This window comes from Thunnus albacares, chromosome 13 (genome assembly GCF_914725855.1).
Source record: "Thunnus albacares chromosome 13, fThuAlb1.1, whole genome shotgun sequence".
In the NCBI taxonomy this organism is placed as follows: Eukaryota; Metazoa; Chordata; class Actinopteri; order Scombriformes; family Scombridae; genus Thunnus; species Thunnus albacares.
The window spans coordinates 23,188,309-23,214,086 of NC_058118.1; the positions used below are offsets into that span (position 1 = coordinate 23,188,309).

At 34.9% G+C, this 25,778-nt stretch overlaps 1 protein-coding gene across 33 annotated transcripts in view; it reads left to right on the forward strand.

Annotated features, from left to right (window-relative positions):
- Nucleotides 1-24,825, forward strand: part of LOC122995949 — a 30,283-nt gene extending 5,458 nt beyond the window's left edge. For 8 of the 33 annotated variants that reach the window (XM_044371375.1, XM_044371379.1, XM_044371376.1 and 5 more), the window contains 17 exons: nt 90-116; nt 753-779; nt 1,362-1,475; nt 1,743-1,761; nt 2,462-2,481; nt 2,619-2,635; nt 2,758-2,815; nt 10,583-10,599; nt 16,415-16,472; nt 17,040-17,056; nt 17,179-17,236; nt 19,356-19,372; nt 19,495-19,552; nt 21,586-21,602; nt 21,725-21,737; nt 23,842-23,886; nt 24,419-24,825. In XM_044371375.1, coding sequence (XP_044227310.1) covers nt 90-116; nt 753-779; nt 1,362-1,475; nt 1,743-1,761; nt 2,462-2,481; nt 2,619-2,635; nt 2,758-2,815; nt 10,583-10,599; nt 16,415-16,472; nt 17,040-17,056; nt 17,179-17,236; nt 19,356-19,372; nt 19,495-19,552; nt 21,586-21,602; nt 21,725-21,737; nt 23,842-23,886; nt 24,419-24,423 — 587 coding nt within the window. In that variant the 3' untranslated portion in view covers nt 24,424-24,825. Of the gene's footprint in view, nt 1-89; nt 117-752; nt 780-1,361; nt 1,476-1,742; nt 1,762-2,461; nt 2,482-2,618; nt 2,636-2,757; nt 2,816-6,102; nt 6,315-6,899; nt 6,927-7,559; nt 7,587-8,150; nt 8,259-8,989; nt 9,009-9,661; nt 9,682-9,818; nt 9,836-9,957; nt 10,016-10,582; nt 10,600-13,033; nt 13,169-13,753; nt 13,781-14,413; nt 14,441-15,029; nt 15,138-15,404; nt 15,424-16,118; nt 16,139-16,275; nt 16,293-16,414; nt 16,473-17,039; nt 17,057-17,178; nt 17,237-19,355; nt 19,373-19,494; nt 19,553-19,997; nt 20,304-21,428; nt 21,449-21,585; nt 21,603-21,724; nt 21,738-23,841; nt 23,887-24,418 lie in introns of those variants that run through there. The other 25 variants (XM_044371397.1, XM_044371400.1, XR_006406893.1 and 22 more) reach the window with 24 other exon arrangements.
- Nucleotides 24,826-25,778: the final 953 nt, after the last annotated feature.

The window sequence follows — 25,778 nt, forward strand, 5'->3', positions numbered from 1 at the left end:
AAAGTTTCAATCCGTCTAAATCTTGTTGAAGTTCTTAATGAGTTATTATTGCATTTTATTTAGCTTGTAACACATTGTTTTTCCAACAGATTGTTTTCATGAGATCCAAGTACAAGGTCAGTCAATGAGCTATTGTCTTTCATGTCCAGCTGTGCTGTTGTCACTGTATAAGTTAATTATATCTTATTAATTTGAGTATATTTACACATTTTACACAGTATATTTTGCTCTATAATTGCTCTATATTAAATCACAATGACTAACTGTAAGACCTAACCTCAACCGTGGAGGTTGCACTACAGGAAACACAATTTTAAAGGCAGAGAAACACTATTGTAGGGGGGAGCAGACTCTGACACAAGACCTGCTTATATTTCACACCGTGTGAGATCAGCCTTCTTGAGGTTGGCAAACAAGCAAAACACAAATGACAACTTGTGACTGTGACACTTGAAATATGCAGTTATTTAATTAAATTAAAATATGTTTACTTCAAAAATTTCAGCACCTCTTCCACTTAAAGGGAAAGTGAATTCACTGGTGACACGTGGAGAGTCCACACAGTGACACAACCTCCATCACCATACAAATATTATTCCATCATCTGATATTATTATAGCTGATTTGGTGACAAAGTATCAGCACAAGATAACAACAGTGTGATGTAAAGTTTCAGTTGTGATTTCTTTGTGTGTGTGCTGCAGAAAACAATAAGAGAAAAACTGATTTAACAACCTCCGTTTCCATTACAGATTCACCTTTAAGCAGAGCTTATGCAGGTATTCTTGTCTTTGTATCACACACATTGAACTCAGATGATACACAAATATTAATTTCAGCAATTTTAATGTTAAATATACAAATAATACAAATGGCACAAATATGTATTTAAATGACGGGCACAAATCTATTAACAAAATCACCAAGAGTATGCTATAAATCTGAAATGCAATGAAGAATATTATCATGAATTGAATTTACATTTATTATTTTTTAAAGTTTTTAAAGGTCTTTGTGTTGTTATTCATCTGGTCTGAATGTTAACAGTGCTTCCACTCCTGTAACTCCTGTAAAACTAGCATGAGGTAATGAAATTACAGGCTTTGTGGATAAGTTAAACACAAAATGTATATATTTCTTATGGAAAATATGGTATTTGAATTATTATATATTTTTATTCACCAGGTCAGACTGTTTAAGCATTATGGAGGCTATTGCTCTGTAGTATCACAGTGAAACAACCTGTATTGCATAATTATGATGGTTAAGATATCCTCAACCTGATTTATCATGTTTACAACTTAATTCATGTTAAATTCCTATTAGTTGCAATGACACTTGTTTATGGCCTCTGTTGTTAGAAACAAGAACGTTGATTTGGAACTTAAAGTTGACAGTGATCGTGGCTGGTTGTGGAGTAGGTGTGGGTGTCATCTTGGTGGTATTTGCACATTGCTACATTGAAAGCAGAATTGGTAAGACTTTAAAATTTTTACCCCAACAGAGTTTATTTCAGGATCCAACAAACCTGTTCAAGATGTGATGTGATGTTCTTTTAGCATGGAGATATGTTATTTAAAGTTGCTAAGATGTTTTGTGCTAAGATGAACAGATGTTTTGTGTGGAGAATAGATCAAGATAATAACATTACAGTATGGAAAAACAGAATGACAGAATTATAGATAAACTGATAATATATATTTCAATAATCAGTGTTTGATCATAATTTTTTGCTTTTTTAGAAAAATTGGCTTTCAAGAGGTAAGAAACTTTGTTTTTTAAACATTCTCAGGTTAAACTTGATCAAGTTGGTGTTGTCTTCTTTATCATTGTTGCCCAGTTTTAAATTCATAGTTTCAGGCATTCATTGTGAGGATCATATACCCCGTATAACAAAACAGTCCTCTTCTCCAGCCTCTGAGCTGCTCCACTGGAACAGTTGCAGATTAAGTGTCACGCTCAAAAGCAATTGGACCTTTTTTTTTTTTTTTACAAAGTGGAGAGAGTTTTATGACATCACCCAGTCAGAGACATTTACATGAAGGCATTGACCATTTTATTCAACTTGTTAGATATGGAGATGAAGGTTCTTTCATTGGTCTTTCAGTTAATCAGACAGAGCAGAGCAGTTATGGTTATGCTGGTAAAACTAACACCCCCAGCACACTGAAAACATACATTATAGCACACAGACGTCTGAGCTGTCAGGATTTAAAGGATGTCTTGTAGACTTGTATGAATGTGACTGGATATTACTAGTCAGCTGACAGCCAATAAGATGATGATTAATTAAGCCAGGATGTGTACGAATGAAATACTGATAGCTGTTCAGGTATTCAGAGATGTTTGGGAGAACCAACACAATATATTTATTTGGATTTTACATTCTTCATTTATATGTAACTACTTTCCTCTGTAATGACACTAACAAAAACTCTTTTTTTTTGTTTTTTTCATGTAGACCAAAAGCCATCATCACTGGTAAATCAAAGTGTTTCTTTCTCTTTTGCATTCGCTGTAATGATCATGTCAATGAAAGTGATCAGTGTTATGCCTGTATATTTTATTTGTACCTGTTTGTTAAAGTGTACTAAGGTGTGCTTTGGTTTCTGTTTCAGATAACAGGGATTATATGGTAAGTCTCAACAGTGGATGGGGATTTGAAAACTTCAGTTTCTGCTAAGAGGTTTTCTTTCATGATCATGTTGTCTTACATGAGGTTACTCTCTCTCCCTCTCCTTTATCATTTCAATTAAGATCTTGCAGGCTGGTTATGATGAGACCTACAGTATAATCACCTACAAATGCAAAATTGGTGAGCTGATTTTCTCTTTTTCTTAACCTGGATGAAGTATAAGGTTCTTAAAATAGGTTGGGGAATCGATTTAATGGATTACTTAATCATGACCATTATGGTCAAATTAAATTAATGAATACATGAAAAAACACAAATAATTAACTTTTCATATCAAACACTTAAAAGTGACTGTGCCAATGGTTATGAATTTTATTAAAATGCAAATGAATGGAGACATGTAAAAGCTTTATGCAGGTTATTATTTTAGGTTTACATAACTGATGACATGAAGGTTGTTGTACAGAGATAGATGATTGTAAAGAACATTGAACAAATATAATATTAGTCACTTGGTGGCCTCAGTGCTTAAAATTGATCAGAATTAAAACAAGTATAATTTCCATTTCAGGAGCAGTCATGAAAATGTGTGAATTCTATAAGTTGTTATTGTGGCATGACAGATATTCAATATTTGCAACTTTTAAATCTCAATAAATGAGAAAGGTTCACTGAGAAGAATTAAGTCACGTCTGTTTCTTTCTTTTCACAGAATAAATACCCAAAACTGCACCCAAAAATGTACCCCTGCGAGGTACATCTCACCAGGGGGATACAGTGCACAGCGCTCTAAAGCCATTTTGAATTTCAAGTGTTGCTTTTCTTGCATCTTTATTTTCATTTTGCTTTCTTACAATGTTTACACTGTTTACATTTTTTAGAATGGTGTAATGCCTTTGTTGAATTTTACTGAATGGATAGAAACTGAAGTTAGGTCAGAAGATAACATGTATTATGTGATGCTTTAAATAATAAAAACATTATACACAACTATTAAAAAGAAGTCCCGTTCATTTCAAAAGTTGAAGTTTAGTTTCATGTTTACTGAAATTATTAACTTGATGTAAAAACAGTTTGTGCAGCATAATGTGGAGTTATAAGGTAAAATGGTAGAATAATCGGGACAAAAATGGGAAGTAATTGATGATAAGTACTTAGTCCATCAATATGCCAAGTTTGTGTGGAGAGGTGTACCTGAAAAATAAGTTTTAAAAACTGTAAGTATTTTAAACACACACACCAAGTGAAACTGAGATGCTGCATGTCAGTAGATCTGCGCATCTCTGTTTAAAAGCTACTCTGGGAAAAAAACAGACAGCAAAAGAAATGAGGAACAAACTTACTGTCGTCTTTCTTCTGAGGTTGGCCACCGATGTAATAAAACACATGGTTAGTTTGAAGAGGATGTTTGATGTGTGTATTTCTGTGGCCTGTTTAATAGTGTGATTCACATCTGATGCTCGCTGTAGTTTTCCTGAGAGCGAGTTCTGCAAAATGACATTTCAGTTTGTGAAAGTCTAACCATAGACACAAGTGTAGTCTTTAAAGGAGTCCTGGTCGGTCTTAGTCTTCAGCTTCATCATGGCAGGACTCCTGTTGTTTGTCATCCTCATGCGTAAGTTAAACCTTCTATCGATTCTTTCATCATTAGGCTAATGTACAAACCAACGCAGGTTCACACTTGCAAACATTGATAAACTCTTTAGATCACACCTCACAGCGTACAGCGTAATTATTCCAAATTTACAGTGTAATTTTTTGCACTAAGTGAGAACGAGAACAAGTCGTACATACGTCGCAATTTTAAAATAGATACCTGTCAGTTAAAAAACTACAGTACAAATTCTTTTTAAGTTCCAAATTTGTTACCTTTGTTACTCTTTAATTGTTAACTTCCCATCTTGTTCTCTTGTACCTACATCAGTATGTACTGTACTGGTACACTATCAGCAAAAAAGATTACTTAGTAAATTGGGAATAACAAGGCTGTACGATGCGGGCCATAACCTAAAGCATTACCCAATCATTAAATTAATAAGCATCGTATGTATGTTAATATGTATGAGCATGTTAATATACCATAGTATGATTGATAGAATTACTCATTAGGTAAAGTTTCAATCCGTCTAAATCTTGTTGAAGTTAAATAATCGGGACAAAAATGGGAAGTAATTGATGATAAGTACTTAGTCCATCAATATGCCAAGTTTGTGTGGAGAGGTGTACCTGAAAAATAAGTTTTAAAAACTGTAAGTATTTTAAACACACACACCAAGTGAAACTGAGACGCTGCATGTCAGTGGATCTGCGCATCTCTGTTTAAAAGCTACTCTGGGAAAAAAACAGACAGCAAAAGAAATGAGGAACAAACTTACTGTCGTCTTTCTTCTGAGGTTGGCCACCGATGTAATAAAACACATGGTTAGTTTGAAGAGGATGTTTGATGTGTGTATTTCCGTGGCCTGTTTAATAGTATGATTCACATCTGATGCTCGCTGTAGTTTTCCTGAGAGCGAGTTCTGCAAAATGACATTTCAGTTTGTGAAAGTCTAACCATAGACACAAGTGTAGTCTTTAAAGGAGTCCTGGTCGGTCTTAGTCTTCAGCTTCATCATGGCAGGACTCCTGTTGTTTGTCATCCTCATGCGTAAGTTAAACCTTCTATTGATTCTTTCATCATTAGGCTAATGTACAAACCAACGCAGGTTCACACTTGCAAACATTGATTAACTCTTTAGATTACAGCTCACAGCGTACAGCGTAATTATTCCAAATTTACAGTGTAATTTTTTGCACAAAGTGAGAACGAGAACAAGTCGTACATACCTCGTAATTTTAAAATAGATACCTGTCAGTTAAAAAACTACAGTACAAATTCTTTTTAAGTTCCAAATTTGTTACCTTTGTTACTCTTTAATTGTTAACTTCCCATCTTGTTCTCTTGTACCAACATCAGTATGTACTGTACCGGTACACTATCAGCAAAAAAGATTACTTAGTAAATTGGGAATAACTAGGCTGTACGATGCGGGCCATAACCTAAAGCATTACCCAATCATTAAATTAATAAGCATCGTATGTCTGTTAATATGTATGAGCATGTTAATATACCATAGTATGATTGATAGAATTACTCATTAGGTAAAGTTTCAATCCGTCTAAATCTTGTTGAAGTTAAATAATCGGGACAAAAATGGGAAGTAATTGATGATAAGTACTTAGTCCATCAATATGCCAAGTTTGTGTGGAGAGGTGTACCTGAAAAATAAGTTTTAAAAACTGTAAGTATTTTAAACACACACACCAAGTGAAACTGAGACGCTGCATGTCAGTAGATCTGCGCATCTCTGTTTAAAAGCTACTCTGGGAAAAAAACAGACAGCAAAAGAAATGAGGAACAAACTTACTGTCGTCTTTCTTCTGAGGTTGGCCACCGATATAATAAAACACATGGTTAGTGTGAAGAGGATGTTTGATGTGTGTATTTCCGTGGCCTGTTTAATAGTGTGATTCACATCTGATGCTCGCTGTAGTTTTCCTGAGAGCGAGTTCTGCAAAATGACATTTCAGTTTGTGAAAGTCTAACCATAGACACAAGTGTAGTCTTTAAAGGAGTCCTGGTCGGTCTTAGTCTTCAGCTTCATCATGGCAGGACTCCTGTTGTTTGTCATCCTCATGCGTAAGTTAAACCTTCTATCGATTCTTTCATCATTAGGCTAATGTACAAACCAACGCAGGTTCACACTTGCAAACATTGATAAACTCTTTAGATTACACCTCACAGCGTACAGCGTAATTATTCCAAATTTACAGTGTAATTTTTTGCACTAAGTGAGAACGAGAACAAGTCGTACATATGTCGCAATTTTAAAATAGATACCTGTCAGTTAAAAAACTACAGCACAAATTCTTTTTAAGTTTCAAATTTGTTACCTTTGTTACTCTTTAATTGTTAACTTCCCATCTTGTTCTCTTGTATTTACATCAGTATGTACTATACTGGTACACTATCAGCAAAAAAGATTACTTAGTAAATTGGGAATAACAAGGCTGTACGATGCGGGCCATAACCTAAAGCATTACCCAATCATTAAATTAATAAGCATCGTATGTATGTTAATATGTATGAGCATGTTAATATACCATAGCATGATTGATAGAATTACTCGTTAGGTAAAGTTTCAATCCGTCCAAATCTTGTTGAAGTTCTTAATGAGTTATTATTGCATTTTATTTAGCTTGTAACACATTGTTTTTCCAACAGATTGTTTTCATGAGATCCAAGTACAAGGTCAGTCAATGACCTATTGTCTTTCATGTCCAGCTGTGCTGTTGTCACTGTATAAGTTAATTATATCTTATTAATTGGAGTATATTTACACATTTTACACAGTATATTTTGCTCTATAATGTCTCTGTATTAAATCACAATGACTAACTGTAAGACCTAACCTCAACCGTGGAGGTTGCACTACAGGAAACACAATTTTAAAGGCAGAGAAACACTATTGTAGGGGGGAGCAGACTCTGACACAAGACCTGCTTATATTTCACACCGTGTGAGATCAGCCTTCTTGAGGTTGGCAAACAAGCAAAACACAAATGACAACTTGTGACTGTGACACTTGAAATATGCAGTTATTTAATTAAATTAAAATATGTTTACTTAAATTTCAGCACCTCTTCCACTTAAAGGGAAAGTAAGTTCACTGGTGACACGTGGAGAGTCCACACAGTGACACAACCTCCATCACCATACAAATATTATTCCATCATCTGATATTATTATAGCTGATTTGGTGACAAAGTATCAGCACAAGATAACAACAGTGTGATGTAAAGTTTCAGTTGTGATTTCTTTGTGTGTGTGCTGCAGAAAACAATAAGAGAAAAACTGATTTAACAACCTCCGTTTCCATTACAGATTCACCTGCACGCAGAGCTTATGCAGGTATTCTTGTCTTTGTATCACACACATTGAACTCAGATGATACACAAATATTAATTTCAGCAATTTTAATGTTAAATATACAAATAATACAAATGGCACAAATCTATTAACAAAATCACCAAGAGTATGCTATAAATCTGAAATGCAATGAAGAATATTATCATGAATTGAATTTACATTTATTATTTTTTAAAGTTTTTAAAGGTCTTTGTGTTGTTATTCATCTGGTCTGAATGTTAACAGTGCTTCCACTCCTGTAACTCCTGTAAAACTAGCATGAGGTAATGAAATTACAGGCTTTGTGGATAAGTTAAACACAAAACGTATATGTTTCTTATGGAAAATATTGTATTTGAATTATTATATATTTTTATTCACCAGGTCAGACTGTTTAAGCATTATGGAGGCTATTGCTCTGTAGTATCACAGTGAAACAACCTGTATTGCATAATTATGATGGTTAAGATATCCTCAACCTGATTTATCATGTTTACAACTTAATTCACGTTAAATTCCTATTAGTTGCAATGACACTTGTTTATGGCCTCTGTTGTTCCAAAACAGGAATGTTAATTGGGAACTTAAAGTTGACAATGATTGTGGCTGGTTGTGGAGTAGGTGTGGGTGTCATCTTGGTGGTATTTGCACATCGCTACATTCAAAGCAGAATTGGTAAGACTTTAAAATTTTTACCCCAACAGAGTTTATCTCAGGATCTAACAAATCTGTTCAAGATGTGATGTGATGTTTTTTTAGCATGGAGATATGTTATTTAAAGTTGCTAAGTTAGAACTCGCTGATTTAAATCACAACTATTTTTTCCTTGTCTCATTTAACCAGTTTGTCTAAAAATATTGGCCTTAAACTGGAATACATATATGCTTTATTCTTATTGTAAAACCCAACTGCAGTTGTAGGAAATCTTTGATGTGGCTTCACATTTCCTGTAAAGGAAGTTTAGTTTTTTTTAGTAAAAACATAAAGACTTTTATCCAGCTTTTGCATTTCATTAGGGATTATTACAATTTTGCAGTGTCAAATTAAGTCAAGTCCATGTTCATTTATACAGCCCAATATCATAAATGACAAATCAGCCTCAGGGGGCTTTTACAATCTGTACAGCAATACAACATCTTCTTTCCTCAGACCTTCGATTCAGATAAAGAAAAACACAAACCCTCAAAAGACCCTTTAATGGGGAAAAAATTAAAGAAACCTCAGAAAGAGCAACAGAGGAGGGATTCCTCCTCCAAGACGGACAGACATGCAACAGATGTTTTGTGTGGAGAATAGATCAAGATAAGAACATTACAGTATGGAAAAACAGGATGACAGAATTATAGATAAACTGATAATATATATTTCAATAATCAGTGTTTGATTATAATTTTTTGCTTTTTTAGAAAAATTGGCTTTCAAGAGGTAAGAAACTTTGTTTTTTAAACATTCTCAGGTTAAACTTGATCAAGTTGGTGTTGTCTTCTTTATCATTGTTGCCCAGTTTTAAATTCATAGTTTCAGACATTCATTGTGAGGATCATGTACCCCTTATAACAAAACAGTCCTCTTCTCCAGCCTCTGAGCTGCTCCACTGGAACAGTTGCAGATTAAGTGTCACGCTCAAAAGCAATTGGACCTTTTTTTTTTTCATTTACATGAAGGCATTGACCATTTTATTCAACTTGTTAGATATGGAGATGACGGTTCTTTGATTGGTCTTTCAGTTAATCAGACAGAGCAGAGCAGTTATGGTTCTGCTGGTAAAACTAACACCCCCAACACACTGAAAACATACATTATAGCACACAGACGTCTGAGCTGTCAGGATTTAAAGGATGTCTTGTAGACTTGTATGAATGTGACTGGATATTACTAGTCAGCTGATAGCCAATAAGATGATTAATTAAGCCAGGATGTGTACGAATGAAATACTGATAGCTGTTCAAGTATTCAGAGATGTTTGGGAGAACCAACACAATATATTTATTTGGATTTTACATTCTTCATTTATATGTAACTACTTTCCTCTGTAATGACACTAACAAAAACTCTTTTTTTTTATTTTTTTCATGTAGACCAAAAGCCTTCATCACTGGTAAATCAAAGTGTTTCTTTCTCTTTTGCATTCGCTGTAATGATCATGTCAATGAAAGTGATCAGTGTTATGCCTGTATATTTTATTTGTACCTGTTTGTTAAAGTGTACTCAGGTGTGCTTTGGTTTCTGTTTCAGATAACGGGGATTATATGGTAAGTCTCGACAGTGGATGGGGATTTGAAAACTTCAGTTTCTGCTAAGAGGTTTTCCTTCATGATCATGTTGTCTTACATGAGGTAACTCTCTCTCCCTCTCCTTTATCATTTCAATTAAGATGTTGCAGGCTGGTTATGATGAGACCCACAGTATAGTCACCTATGAATGCAAAATTGGTGAGCTGATTTTCTCTTTTTCTTAACCTGAATGAAGTATAAGGTTCTTAAAATAGGTTGGGGAATCGATTTAATGGATTACTTAATCATGACCATTATGGTCAAATTAAATTAATGAATACATGAAAAAACACAAATAATTAACTTTTCATATCAAACACTTAAAAGTGACTGTGCCAATGGTTATGGATTTTGTTAGAATGCAAATGAATGGAGACATGTAAAAGCTTTATGCAGGTTATTATTTTAGGTTTACATAACTGATGACATGAAGGTTGTTGTACAGAGATGGATGATTGTAAAGCACATTGAACAAATATAATATTAGTCACTTGGTGGCCCCAGTGCTTAAAATTGACTAGAATTAAAACAAGTATAATTTCCATTTCAGGAGCAGTCATGAAAATGTGTGAATTCTATAAATTGTTATTGTGGCATGACAGATATTCAACATTTGCAACTTTTAAATCTCAATAAATGAGAAAGGTTCACTGAGAAGAATTAAGTCACGTCTGTTTGTACCTGTTTGTTAAAGTGTACTCAGGTGTGCTTTGGTTTCTGTTTCAGATTACGGGGATTATATGGTAAGTCTCAACAGTGGATGGGGATTTGAAAACTTCAGTTTCTGCTAAGAGGTTTTCCTTCATGATCATGTTGTCTTACATGAGGTAACTCTCTCTCCCTCTCCTTTATCATTTCAATTAAGATGTTGCAGGCTGGTTATGATGAGACCCACAGTATAGTCACCTACAAATGCAATATTGGTGAGCTGATTTTCTCTTTTTCTTAACCTGAATGAAGTATAAGGTTCTTAAAATAGGTTGGGGAATCGATTTAATGGATTACTTAATCATGACCATTATGGTCAAATTAAATTAATGAATACATGAAAAAACACAAATAATTAACTTTTCATATCAAACACTTAAAAGTGACTGTGCCAATGGTTATGAATTTTATTAAAATGCAAATGAATGAATATATTTGCAACAAATATAATATTAGTCACTTGGTGGCCTCAGTGCTTAAAATTGATCAGAATTAAAACAAGTATAATTTCCATTTCAGGAGCAGTCATGAAAATGTGTGAATTCTATAAGTTGTTATTGTGGCATGACAGATATTCAATATTTGCAACTTTTAAATCTCAATAAATGAGAAAGGTTCACTGAGAAGAATTAAGTCACGTCTGTTTCTTTCTTTTCACAGAATAAATACCAAAAACTGCACCCAAAAATGTACCCCTGCGAGGTACATCTCACCAGGGGGATACAGTGCACAGCGCTCTAAAGCCATTTTGAATTTCAAGTGTTGCTTTTCTTGCATCTTTATTTTCATTTTGCTTTCTTACAATGTTTACACTGTTTACATTTTTTAGAATGGTGTAATGCCTTTGTTGAATTTTACTGAATGGATAGTTAGGTCAGAAGATAACATGTATTATGTGATGCTTTAAATAATAAAAACATTATACACAACTATTAAAAAGAAGTCCTGTTCATTTCAAAAGTTGAAGTTTAGTTTCATGTTTACTGAAATTATTAACTTGACGTAAAAACAGTTTGTGCAGCATAATGTGGAGTTATAATGTAAAATGGTAGAATAATCGGGACAAAAATGGGAAGTAATTGATGATAAGTACTTAGTCCATCAATATGCCAAGTTTGTGTGGAGAGGTGTACCTGAAAAATAAGTTTTAAAAACTGTAAGTATTTTAAACACACACACCAAGTGAAACTGAGACGCTGCATGTCAGTAGATCTGCCCATCTCTGTTTAAAAGCTACTCTGGGAAAAAAACAGACAGCAAAAGAAATGAGGAACAAACTTACTGTCGTCTTTCTTCTGAGGTTAGCCGCCGATGTAATAAAACACGTGGTTAGTTTGAAGAGGATGTTTGGTGTGTGTATTTCCGTGGCCTGTTTAATAGTGTGATTCACATCTGATGCTCGCTGTAGTTTTCCTGAGAGCGAGTTCTGCAAAATGACATTTCAGTTTGTGAAAGTCTAACCATAGACACAAGTGTAGTCTTTAAAGGAGTCCTGGGCGGTCTTAGTCTTCGGCTTCATCATGGCAGGACTCCTGTTGTTTGTCATCCTCATGCGTAAGTTAAACCTTCTATCGATTCTTTCATCATTAGGCTAATGTACAAACCAACGCAGGTTCACACTTGCAAACATTGATTAACTCTTTAGATTACAGCTCACAGCGTACAGCGTAATTATTCCAAATTTACAGTGTAATTTTTTGCACAAAGTGAGAACGAGAACAAGTCGTACATACCTTGTAATTTTAAAACAGATACCTGTCAGTTAAAAAACTACCTACAGTACAAATTCTTTTTAAGTTCCAAATTTGTTACCTTTGTTACTCTTTAATTGTTAACTTCCCATCTTGTTCTCTTGTACCAACATCAGTATGTACTGTACTGGTACACTATCAGCAAAAAAGATTACTTAGTAAATTGGGAATAACAAGGCTGTACGATGCGGGCCATAACCTAAAGCATTACCCAATCATTAAATTAATAAGCATCGTATGTATGTTAATATGTATGAGCATGTTAATATACCATAGTATGATTGATAGAATTACTCGTTAGGTAAAGTTTCAATCCGTCTAAATCTTGTTGAAGTTAAATAATCGGGACAAAAATGGGAAGTAATTGATGATAAGTACTTAGTCCATCAATATGCCAAGTTTGTGTGGAGGGGTGTACCTGAAAAATAAGTTTTAAAAACTGTAAGTATTTTAAACACACACACCAAGTGAAACTGAGACGCTGCATGTCAGTAGATCTGCCCATCTCTGTTTAAAAGCTACTCTGGGAAAAAAACAGACAGCAAAAGAAATGAGGAACAAACTTACTGTCGTCTTTCTTCTGAGGTTAGCCACCGACGTGGTAGATTAATCTGAATAAAACACGTGGTTAGTTTGAAGAGGATGTTTGGTGTGTGTATTTCCGTGGCCTGTTTAATAGTGTGATTCACATCTGATGCTCGCTGTAGTTTTCCTGAGAGCGAGTTCTGCAAAATGACATTTCAGTTTGTGAAAGTCTAACCATAGACACAAGTGTAGTCTTTAAAGGAGTCCTGGTCAGTCGTAGTCTTCAGCTTCATCATGGCAGGACTCCTGTTGTTTGTCATCCTCATGCGTAAGTTAAACCTTCTATCGATTCTTTCATCATTAGGCTAATGTACAAACCAACGCAGGTTCACACTTGCAAACATTGATAAACTCTTTAGATTACACCTCACAGCGTACAGCGTAATTATTCCAAATTTACAGTGTAATTTTTTGCACTAAGTGAGAACGAGAACAAGTCGTACATACGTCGCAATTTTAAAATAGATACCTGTCAGTTAAAAAACTACAGTACAAATTCTTTTTAAGTTCCAAATTTGTTACCTTTGTTACTCTTTAATTGTTAACTTCCCATCTTGTTCTCTTGTATTTACATCAGTATGTACTATACTGGTACACTATCAGCAAAAAAGATTACTTAGTAAATTGGGAATAACAAGGCTGTACGATGCGGGCCATAACCTAAAGCATTACCCAATCATTAAATTAATAAGCATCGTATGTATGTTAATATGTATGAGCATGTTAATATACCATAGCATGATTGATAGAATTACTCGTTAGGTAAAGTTTCAATCCGTCCAAATCTTGTTGAAGTTCTTAATGAGTTATTATTGCATTTTATTTAGCTTGTAACACATTGTTTTTCCAACAGATTGTTTTCATGAGATCCAAGTACAAGGTCAGTCAATGACCTATTGTCTTTCATGTCCAGCTGTGCTGTTGTCACTGTATAAGTTAATTATATCTTATTAATTGGAGTATATTTACACATTTTACACAGTATATTTTGCTCTATAATGTCTCTGTATTAAATCACAATGACTAACTGTAAGACCTAACCTCAACCGTGGAGGTTGCACTACAGGAAACACAATTTTAAAGGCAGAGAAACACTATTGTAGGGGGGAGCAGACTCTGACACAAGACCTGCTTATATTTCACACCGTGTGAGATCAGCCTTCTTGAGGTTGGCAAACAAGCAAAACACAAATGACAACTTGTGACTGTGACACTTGAAATATGCAGTTATTTAATTAAATTAAAATATGTTTACTTAAATTTCAGCACCTCCTCCACTTAAAGGGAAAGTAAGTTCACTGGTGACACGTGGAGAGTCCACACAGTGACACAACCTCCCTCACCATACAAATATTATTCCATCATCTGATATTATTATAGCTGATTTGGTGACAAAGTATCAGCACAAGATAACAACAGTGTGATGTAAAGTTTCAGTTGTGATTTCTTTGTGTGTGTGCTGCAGAAAACAATAAGAGAAAAACTGATTTAACAACCTCCGTTTCCATTACAGATTCACCTGCACGCAGAGCTTATGCAGGTATTCTTGTCTTTGTATCACACACATTGAACTCAGATGATACACAAATATTAATTTCAGCAATTTTAATGTTAAATATACAAATAATACAAATGGCACAAATATGTATTTAAATGACGGGCACAAATCTATTAACAAAATCACCAAGAGTATGCTATAAATCTGAAATGCAATGAAGAATATTATCATGAATTGAATTTACATTTATTATTTTTTAAAGTTTTTAAAGGTCTTTGTGTTGTTATTCATCTGGTCTGAATGTTAACAGTGCTTCCACTCCTGTAACTTCTGTAAAACTAGCATGAGGTAATGAAATTACAGGCTTTGTGGATAAGTTAAACACAAAATGTATATATTTCTTATGGAAAATATTGTATTTGAATTATTATATATTTTTATTCACCAGGTCAGACTGTTTAAGCATTATGGAGGCTATTGCTCTGTAGTATCACAGTGAAACAACCTGTATTGCATAATTATGATGGTTAAGATATCCTCAACCTGATTTATCATGTTTACAACTTAATTCACGTTAAATTCCTATTAGTTGCAATGACACTTGTTTATGGCCTCTGTTGTTCCAAAACAGGAATGTTGATTGGGAACTTAAAGTTGGTAATGATTGTGGCTGGTTGTGGAGTAGGTGTGGGTGTCATCTTGGTGGTATTTGCACATTGCTACATTGAAAGCAGAATTGGTAAGACTTTAAAATTTTTACCCCAACAGAGTTTATTTCAGGATCCAACAAATCTGTTCAAGATGTGATGTGATGTTCTTTTAGCATGGAGATATGTTATTTAAAGTTGCTAAGATGTTTTGTGCTAAGATGAACAGATGTTTTGTGTGGAGAATAGATCAAGATAATAACATTACAGTATGGAAAAACAGGATGACAGAATTATAGATAAACTGATAATATATATTTCAATAATCAGTGTTTGATTATAATTTTTTGCTTTTTTAGAAAAATTGGCTTTCAAGAGGTAAGAAACTTTGTTTTTTAAACATTCTCAGGTTAAACTTGATCAAGTTGGCATCGTCTTCTTTATCATTGTTGTTTTAAATTCATAGTTTCAGACATTCATTGTGAGGATCATGTACCCCTTATAACAAAACAGTCCTCTTCTCCAGCCTCTGAGCTGCTCCACTGGAACAGTTGCAGATTAAGTGTCACGCTCAAATGCAATTGGACCTTTTTTTTTTTTTTTTTACAAAGTGGAGAGAGTTTTATGACATCACCCAGTCAGAGACATTTACATGAAGGCATTGACCATTTTATTCAACTTGTTAGATATGGAGATGAAGGTTCTTTCATTGGTCTTTCAGTTAATCAGACAGAGCAGAGCAGTTATGGTTATGCTGGTAAAACTAACACCCCCAGCACACTGAAAACATACATTATAGCACACAGACGTCTGAGCTGTCAGGATTTAAAGGATGTCTTGTAGACTTGTATGAATGTGACTGGATATTACTAGTCAGCTGATAGCCAATAAGATGATTAATTAAGCCAGGATATGTGCGAAAGAAATACTGATAGCTGTTCAGGTATTCAGAGATGTTTGGGAGAACCAACACAATATATTTCTTTGGATTTTACATTCTTCATTTATATGTAACAACTTTCCTCTGTAATGACACTAACAAAAACTCTTTTTTTTTTATTTTTTTCATGTAGACCAAAAGCCATCATCACTGGTAAATCAAAGCGTTTCTTTCTCTTTTGCATTCGCTGTAATGATCATGTCAATGAAAGTGATCAGTGTTATGCCTGTATATTTTATTTGTACCTGTTTGTTAAAGTGTACTAAGGTGTGCTTTGGTTTCTGTTTCAGATAACGGGGATTATATGGTAAGTCTCAACAGTGGATGGGGATTTGAAAACTTCAGTTTCTGCTAAGAGGTTTTCCTTCATAATCATGTTGTCTTACATGAGGTTACTCTCTCTCCCTCTCCTTTATCATTTCAATTAAGATCTTGCAGGCTGGTTATGATGAGACCCACAGTATAATCACCTATAAATGCAAAATTGGTGAGCTGATTTTCTCTTTTTCTTAACCTGAATGAAGTATAAGGTTCTTAAAATAGGTTGGGGAATCGATTTAATGGATTACTTAATCATGACCATTATGGTCAAATTAAATTAATGAATACATGAAAAAACACAAATAATTAACTTTTCATATCAAACACTTAAAAGTGACTGTGCCAATGGTTATGGATTTTGTTAAAATGCAAATGAATGGAGACATGTAAAAGCTTTATGCAGGTTATTATTTTAGGTTTACATAACTGATGACATGAAGGTTGTTGTACAGAGATAGATGATTGTAAAGAACACTGAACAAATATGATATTAGTCACTTGGTGGCCCCAGTGCTTAAAATTGACTAGAATTAAAACAAGTATAATTTCCATTTCAGGAGCAGTCATGAAAATGTGTGAATTCTATAAGTTGTTATTGTGGCATGACAGATATTCAACATTTGCAACTTTTAAATCTCAATAAATGAGAAAGGTTCACTGAGAAGAATTAAGTCACATCTGTTTGTTCCTGTTTGTTAAAGTGTACTAAGGTGTGCTTTGGTTTCTGTTTCAGATTACGGGGATTATATGGTAAGTCTCAACAGTGGATGGGGATTTGAAAACTTCAGTTTCTGCTAAGAGGTTTTCCTTAATAATCATGTTGTCTTACATGAGGTTACTCTCTCTCCCTCTCCTTTATCATTTCAATTAAGATGTTGCAGGCTGGTTATGATGAGACCCACAGTATAGTCACCTATAAATGCAAAATTGGTGAGCTGATTTTCTCTTTTTCTTAACCTGAATGAAGTATAAGGTTCTTAAAATAGGTTGGAGAATCGATTTAATGGATTACTTAATCATGACCATTATGGTCAAATTAAATTAATGAATACATGAAAAAACACAAATAATTAACTTTTCATATCAAACACTTAAAAGTGACTGTGCCAATGGTTATGGATTTTGTTAAAATGCAAATGAATGGAGGCATGTAAAAGCTTTATGCAGGTTATTATTTTAGGTTTACATAACTGATGACATGAAGGTTGTTGTACAGAGATAGATGATTGTAAAGAACACTGAACAAATATAATATTAGTCACTTGGTGGCCTCAGTGCTTAAAATTGACTAGAATTAAAACAAGTATAATATCCATTTCAGGAGCAGTCATGAAAATGTGTGAATTCTATAAGTTGTTATTGTGGCATGACAGATATTCAATATTTGCAACTTTTAAATCTCAATAAATGAGAAAGGTTCACTGAGAAGAATTAAGTCACGTCTGTTTCTTTCTTTTCACAGAATAAATACCAAAAACTGCACCCAAAAATGTACCCCTGCGAGGTACATCTCACCAGGGGGATACAGTGCACAGCGCTCTAAAGCCATTTTGAATTTCAAGTGTTGCTTTTCTTGCGTCTTTATTTTCATTTTGCTTTCTTACAATGTTTACACTGTTTACATTTTTTAGAATGGTGTAATGCCTTTGTTGAATTTTACTGAATGGATAGTTAGGTCAGAAGATAACATGTATTATGTGATGCTTTAAATAATAAAAACATTATACACAACTATTAAAAAGAAGTCCTGTTCATTTCAAAAGTTGAAGTTTAGTTTCATGTTTACTGTAATTATTAACTTGACGTAAAAACAGTTTGTGCAGCATAATGTGGAGTTATAATGTAAAATGGTAGAATAATCGGGACAAAAATGGGAAGTAACTGATGATAAGTACTTAGTCCATCAATATGCCAAGTTTGTGTGGAGAGGTGTACCTGAAAAATAAGTTTTAAAAACTGTAAGTATTTTAAACACACACACCAAGTGAAACTGAGACACTGCATGTCAGTACATCTGCGCATCTCTGTTTAAAAGCTACTCTGGGGAAAAAAACAGCAAAAGAAATGAGGAACAAACTTACTGTCGTCTTTCTTCCGAGGTTGGCCACCGATGTAATAAAACACGTGGTTAGTTTGAAGAGGATGTTTGGTGTGTGTATTTCCGTGGCCTGTTTAATAGTGTGATTCACATCTGATGCTCGCTGTAGTTTTCCTGAGAGCGAGTTCTGCAAAATGACATTTCAGTTTGTGAAAGTCTAACCATAGACACAAGTGTAGTCTTTAAAGGAGTCCTGGTCAGTCGTAGTCTTCAGCTTCATCATGGCAGGACTCCTGTTGTTTGTCATCCTCATGCATAAGTTAAACCTTCTATCGATTCTTTCATCATTAGGCTAATGTACAAACCAACGCAGGTTCACACTTGCAAACACTGATTAACTCTTTAGATTACAGCTCACAGCGTACAGCGTAATTATTCCAAATTTACAGTGTAATTTTTTGCACTAAGTGAGAACGAGAACAAGTCGTACATACCTCGTAATTTTAAAATAGATACCTGTCAGTTAAAAAACTACCTACAGTACAAATTCTTTTTAAGTTCCAAATTTGTGACCCTCTTTAATTGTTAACTTTCCATCTTGTTCTCTTGTACCTACATCAGTATGTACTGTACTGTTGACTGGATATTACTAGTCAGCTGATAGCCAATAAGATGATGATTAATTAAACCAGGATGTGTACGAATGAAATACTGATAGCTGTTCAGGTATTCAGAGATGTTTGGGAGAACCAACACAATATATTTCTTTGGATTTTACATTCTTCATTTATATGTAACTACTTTCCTCTGTAATGACACTAACAAAAACTCTTTTTTTATTTTTTTTCATGTAGACCAAAAGCCATCATCACTGGTAAATCAAAGTGTTTCTTTCTCTTTTGCATTCGCTGTAATGATCATGTCAATGAAAGTGATCAGTGTTATGCCTGTATATTTTATTTGTACCTGTTTGTTAAAGTGTACTAAGGTGTGCTTTGGTTTCTGTTTCAGATTACGGGGATTATATGGTAAATCTCAACAGTGGATGGGGATTTGAAAACTTCAGTTTCTGCTAAGAGGTTTTCCTTCATGATCATGTTGTCTTACATGAGGTTACTCTCTCTCCCTCTCCTTTATCATTTCAATTAAGATCTTGCAGGCTGGTTATGATGAGACCTACAGTATAGTCACCTATAAATGCAAAATTGGTGAGCTGATTTTCTCTTTTTCTTAACCTGAATGAAGTATAAGGTTCTTAAAATAGGTTGGGGAATCGATTTAATGGATTACTTAATCATGACCATTATGGTCAAATTAAATTAATGAATACATGAAAAAACACAAATAATTAACTTTTCATATCAAACACTTAAAAGTGACTGTGCCAATGGTTATGAATTTTATTAAAATGCAAATGAATGAATATATTTGCAACAAATATAATATTAGTCACTTGGTGGCCCCAGTGCTTAAAATTGACTAGAATTAAAACAAGTATAATTTCCATTTCAGGAGCAGTCATGAAAATGTGTGAATTCTATAAGTTGTTATTGTGGCATGACAGATATTCAATATTTGCAACTTTTAAATCTCAATAAATGAGAAAGGTTCACTGAGAAGAATTAAGTCACGTCTGTTTCTTTCTTTTCACAGAATAAATACCAAAAACTGCACCCAAAAATGTACCCCTGCAAGGTACATCTCACCAGGGGGATACAGTGCACAGCGCTCTAAAGCCATTTTGAATTTCAAGTGTTGCTTTTCTTGCGTCTTTATTTTCATTTTGCTTTCTTACAATGTTTACACTGTTTACATTTTTTAGAATGGTGTAATGCCTTTGTTGAATTTTACTGAATGGATAGTTAGGTCAGAAGATAACATGTATTATGTGATGCTTTAAATAATAAAAACATTATACACAACTATTAAAAAGAAGTCCTGTTCATTTCAAAAGTTGAAGTTTAGTTTCATGTTTACTGTAATTATTAACTTGACGTAAAAACAGTTTGTGCAGCATAATGTGGAGTTATAATGTAAAATGGTAGAATAATCGGGACAAAAATGGGAAGTAACTGATGATAAGTACTTAGTCCATCAATATGCCAAGTTTGTGTGGAGAGGTGTACCTGAAAAATAAGTTTTAAAAACTGTAAGTATTTTAAACACACACACCAAGTGAAACTGAGACACTGCATGTCAGTACATCTGCGCATCTCTGTTTAAAAGCTACTCTGGGGAAAAAAACAGCAAAAGAAATGAGGAACAAACTTACTGTCGTCTTTCTTCCGAGGTTGGCCACCGATGTAATAAAACACGTGGTTAGTTTGAAGAGGATGTTTGGTGTGTGTATTTCCGTGGCCTGTTTAATAGTGTGATTCACATCTGATGCTCGCTGTAGTTTTCCTGAGAGCGAGTTCTGCAAAATGACATTTCAGTTTGTGAAAGTCTAACCATAGACACAAGTGTAGTCTTTAAAGGAGTCCTGGTCAGTCGTAGTCTTCAGCTTCATCATGGCAGGACTCCTGTTGTTTGTCATCCTCATGCATAAGTTAAACCTTCTATCGATTCTTTCATCATTAGGCTAATGTACAAACCAACGCAGGTTCACACTTGCAAACATTGATTAACTCTTTAGATTACAGCTCACAGCGTACAGCGTAATTATTCCAAATTTACAGTGTAATTTTTTGCACTAAGTGAGAACGAGAACAAGTCGTACATACCTCGTAATTTTAAAATAGATACCTGTCAGTTAAAAAACTACCTACAGTACAAATTCTTTTTAAGTTCCAAATTTGTCACCCTCTTTAATTGTTAACTTTCCATCTTGTTCTCTTGTACCTACATCAGTATGTACTGTACTGTTGACTGGATATTACTAGTCAGCTGATAGCCAATAAGATGATGATTAATTAAACCAGGATGTGTACGAATGAAATACTGATAGCTGTTCAGGTATTCAGAGATGTTTGGGAGAACCAACACAATATATTTCTTTGGATTTTACATTCTTCATTTATATGTAACTACTTTCCTCTGTAATGACACTAACAAAAACTCTTTTTTAAAATTTTTTTCATGTAGACCAAAAGCCATCATCACTGGTAAATCAAAGTGTTTCTTTCTCTTTTGCATTCGCTGTAATGATCATGTCAATGAAAGTGATCAGTGTTATGCCTGTATATTTTATTTGTACCTGTTTGTTAAAGTGTACTAAGGTGTGCTTTGGTTTCTGTTTCAGATTACGGGGATTATATGGTAAGTCTCAACAGTGGATGGGGATTTGAAAACTTCAGTTTCTGCTAAGAGGTTTTCCTTCATAATCATGTTGTCTTACATGAGGTTACTCTCTCTCCCTCTCCTTTATCATTTCAATTAAGATCTTGCAGGCTGGTTATCAATCAATCAATCAATCAATCAATCAATCTTTATTTATATAGCGCCATATCACAACAGAAGTCATCTCAAGGCACTTTTCACATAGAGCAGGTCAAGACCGTACTCTTTAATTTACAGAGACCCAACAGTTCCCCCATGAGCAAGCACTTGGCGACAGCGGTAAGGAAAAACTCCCCTTTAACGGGTAGAAACCTCAAGCAGACCCCGGCTCTTGGTGGGCGGCCATCTGCTTTGACCGGTTGGGTTGAGAGAGAGAAAGAGAGAGGGGAAGGGGGAGGGGGGACAGCAGAAAAACAACGACAACAACAAACAACAACAAGCACAAGCATCAACAGACAGGGAAGGATGCCATCAGGACTGTGAAGGACCGCGAAGGTTCGGCCCGGGAGTCAGGTTTTCCTGTGAGATGAGAAAGCACAAAAAACTCCGGGGAAGAAGCAAAGTTAGTGACATGCATTGCTGTTACATGAATGCATACAGCTGGAGAGGAGGAGGAGGAGAGAGGAGCTCAGTGCATCATGGGAAGTCCCCCAGTAGTCTAGGCCTATAGCAGCATAACTAAGGGCTGATCCAAGGCGAGCCTGGTCGGCCCTAACTATAAGCTTTATCAAAAAGGAAAGTTTTAAGCCTACTCTTAAACATAGAGAGGGTGTCTGCACCCCGGACTGAATCCGGTAGATGGTTCCAAAGAAGAGAAGCCTGATAGCTGAAGGCTCTGCCTCCCATTCTACTTTTAAAGACTGTAGGGACCACCAGTAAGCCTGCATACTGGGAGCGCAGTGTTCTAGTGGGGTAATACGGTATTATGAGCTCTTCAAGATATGATGGTGCCTGACCATTAAGGGCTTTGTAAGTTAGGAGAAGGATTTTAAATTCTATTCTAGATTTTACAGGAAGCCAATGTAGTGAAGCTAAAATGGGAGAAATGTGATCTCTTTTTCTAGTTTTAGTCAGAACACGTGCAGCTGCGTTCTGGACCAGCTGGAGAGTCTTTAGAGACTTGTTAGGGCAGCCTGATAATAAGGAATTGCAATAATCCAGCCTAGAAGTAACAAATGCGTGAACTAGTTTTTCTGCATCTTTTAGGGACAGGATGTGCCTGATTTTTGAGATATTACGTAAGTGAAAAAAGGCAGTCCTTGAAATTTGATTTATGTGGGAGTTAAAGGACATATCCTGATCAAAGATAACTCCCAGATTCCTTACGGTGGTGCTGGAGGCCAGGGTAATGCCATCCAGAGCAGCTTTATCATTAGATAATGTGTTCCTAAGGTGTTTAGGGCCAAGCACAATAACTTCAGTTTTATCTGAATTTAGTAGTAGAAAATTGCAGGTCATCCAGGTCTTTATGTCGTTAAGGCATGTTTGGAGTTTGTTTAACTGATTGGGTTCATCTGGCTTCATTGATAAATATAATTGGGTATCGTCTGCGTAACAATGAAAATTTATGGAGTGTTTCCTAATAATATTACCTAAAGGAAGCATATATAAGGTGAATAGAATTGGTCCAAGTACAGAACCTTGTGGAACTCCGTGTCTAACTTTTGCCTTCACGGAGGATTCATCATTAACATGTACAAACTGAAATCGGTCTGATAAATAAGACTTAAACCAGCTTAATGCAGTTCCTTTAATGCCAATTAAATGTTCCAGTCTCTGCAAAAGGATTTGATGGTCAATTGTGTCAAATGCAGCACTAAGATCTAACAGGACAAGTATAGAGACAAATCCTTTGTCTGATGCAGTTAGGAGGTCATTTGTGACTTTCACCAGTGCTGTTTCTGTGCTATGATGCGCTCTAAATCCTGACTGAAAATCCTCAAATAAACTATTGTTATGTAGAAAGTCACATAACTGATTAGAGACTGCTTTCTCAAGGATCTTGGATAGAAATGGAAGGTTAGATATAGGTCTATAATTGGCTAAAACACCTGAATCCAGAGTAGGCTTTTTAAGAAGAGGTTTAATTACAGCTACTTTAAAGGACTGTGGTACATAGCCTGTTACTAAAGACAGATTGATCATATCTAGTAAAGAAGTGCTCACTAAGGGTAAGGCTTCCTTAAGCAGCCTAGTTGGGATGGGATCTAAGAGACAGGTTATGATGAGACCTACAGTATAATCACCTACAAATGCAAAATTGGTGAGCTGATTTTCTCTTTTTCTTAACCTGAATGAAGTATAAGGTTCTTAAAATAGGTTGGGGAATCGATTTAATGGATTACTTAATCATGACCATTATGGTCAAATTAAATTAATGAATACATGAAAAAACACAAATAATTAACTTTTCATATCAAACACTTAAAAGTGACTGTGCCAATGGTTATGAATTTTATTAAAATGCAAATGAATGGAGACATGTAAAAGCTTTATGCAGGTTATTATTTTAGGTTTACATAACTGATGACATGAAGGTTGTTGTACAGAGATAGATGATTGTAAAGCACACTGAACAAATATAATATTAGTCACTTGGTGGCCCCAGTGCTTAAAATTGACTAGAATTAAAACAAGTATAATATCCATTTCAGGAGCAGTCATGAAAATGTGTGAATTCTATAAGTTGTTATTGTGGCATGACAGATATTCAACATTTGCAACTTTTAAATCTCAATAAATGAGAAAGGTTCACTGAGAAGAATTAAGTCACGTCTGTTTCTTTCTTTTCACAGAATAAATACCAAAAACTGCACCCAAAAATGTACCCCTGCGAGGTACATCTCACCAGGGGGATACAGTGCACAGCGCTCTAAAGCCATTTTGAATTTCAAGTGTTGCTTTTCTTGCATCTTTATTTTCATTTTGCTTTCTTACAATGTTTACACTGTTTACATTTTTTAGAATGGTGTAATGCCTTTGTTGAATTTTACTGAATGGATAGTTAGGTCAGAAGATAACATGTATTATGTGATGCTTTAAATAATAAAAACATTATACACAACTATTAAAAAGAAGTCCTGTTCATTTCAAAAGTTGAAGTTTAGTTTCATGTTTACTGAAATTATTAACTTGACGTAAAAACAGTTTGTGCAGCATAATGTGGAGTTATAATGTAAAATGGTAGAATAATCGGGACAAAAATGGGAAGTAACTGATGATAAGTACTTAGTCCATCAATATGCCAAGTTTGTGTGGAGAGGTGTACCTGAAAAATAAGTTTTAAAAACTGTAAGTATTTTAAACACACACACCAAGTGAAACTGAGACGCTGCATGTCAGTACATCTGCGCATCTCTGTTTAAAAGCTACTCTGGGGAAAAAAACAGAAAGCAAAAGAAATGAGGAACAAACTTACTGTCGTCTTTTGTTCAGCACAGTATCATAAGTCATGTATTTAAGTTTGAAGCCAATACCATTAACGCTCTAGGAGGAGATAGCGTTTCTTGAGGGTCCAAAATTGGCGCAAAGTCGTACTTTAGCAGCGTTGAACGGGCCTTTGTGCACGTCAGGCGTAATCGAAGGGCTTCTGTGACGGGCATGTAAATGTCTTCAGACCCAGGCTGTTTTCAGTCAGTGCAAGAAGGAGATAAACATCACTTCCTTTGTCCACTATTTTGCCCGCTGTACAGAGATTTGTACATCATTAGTGAAAGCAAGACTGGTTTAACATGAGAATGAATGATATGTGTAAAAAGTGTTTGAAGGAAGAGAGAATCTGTAAGTTTAAGAAACTGCAGTGAGAGGAGACACATCCTGCAGACTGTTTTGCAGTCAATGAGAACATGACAGGGACTCTCTATCAATTAAGGTTCAGATCTCAAAAACTATAAGTCCTATGTGAAATGTATTTACATTTTGAGAGAGAGGAGGCTTATGGCAACATACTGAGGCAAGATATGTGCTTTGAGACCTGCAAAAGTCTGAAACACTCCTGACTTTGGGCTTAAATTGCTGAAAAACTACAAAAGATATCACTAAACAATCTGATACCGTTGAAAGTTCAAAGTTTTGTGAACTTTTTACAGTTTGAATGGCATCTGTGCGATAAGGGACGTCCGAGCAGTTGAGTGTCAAAGTGACCAAGGTCCCAAA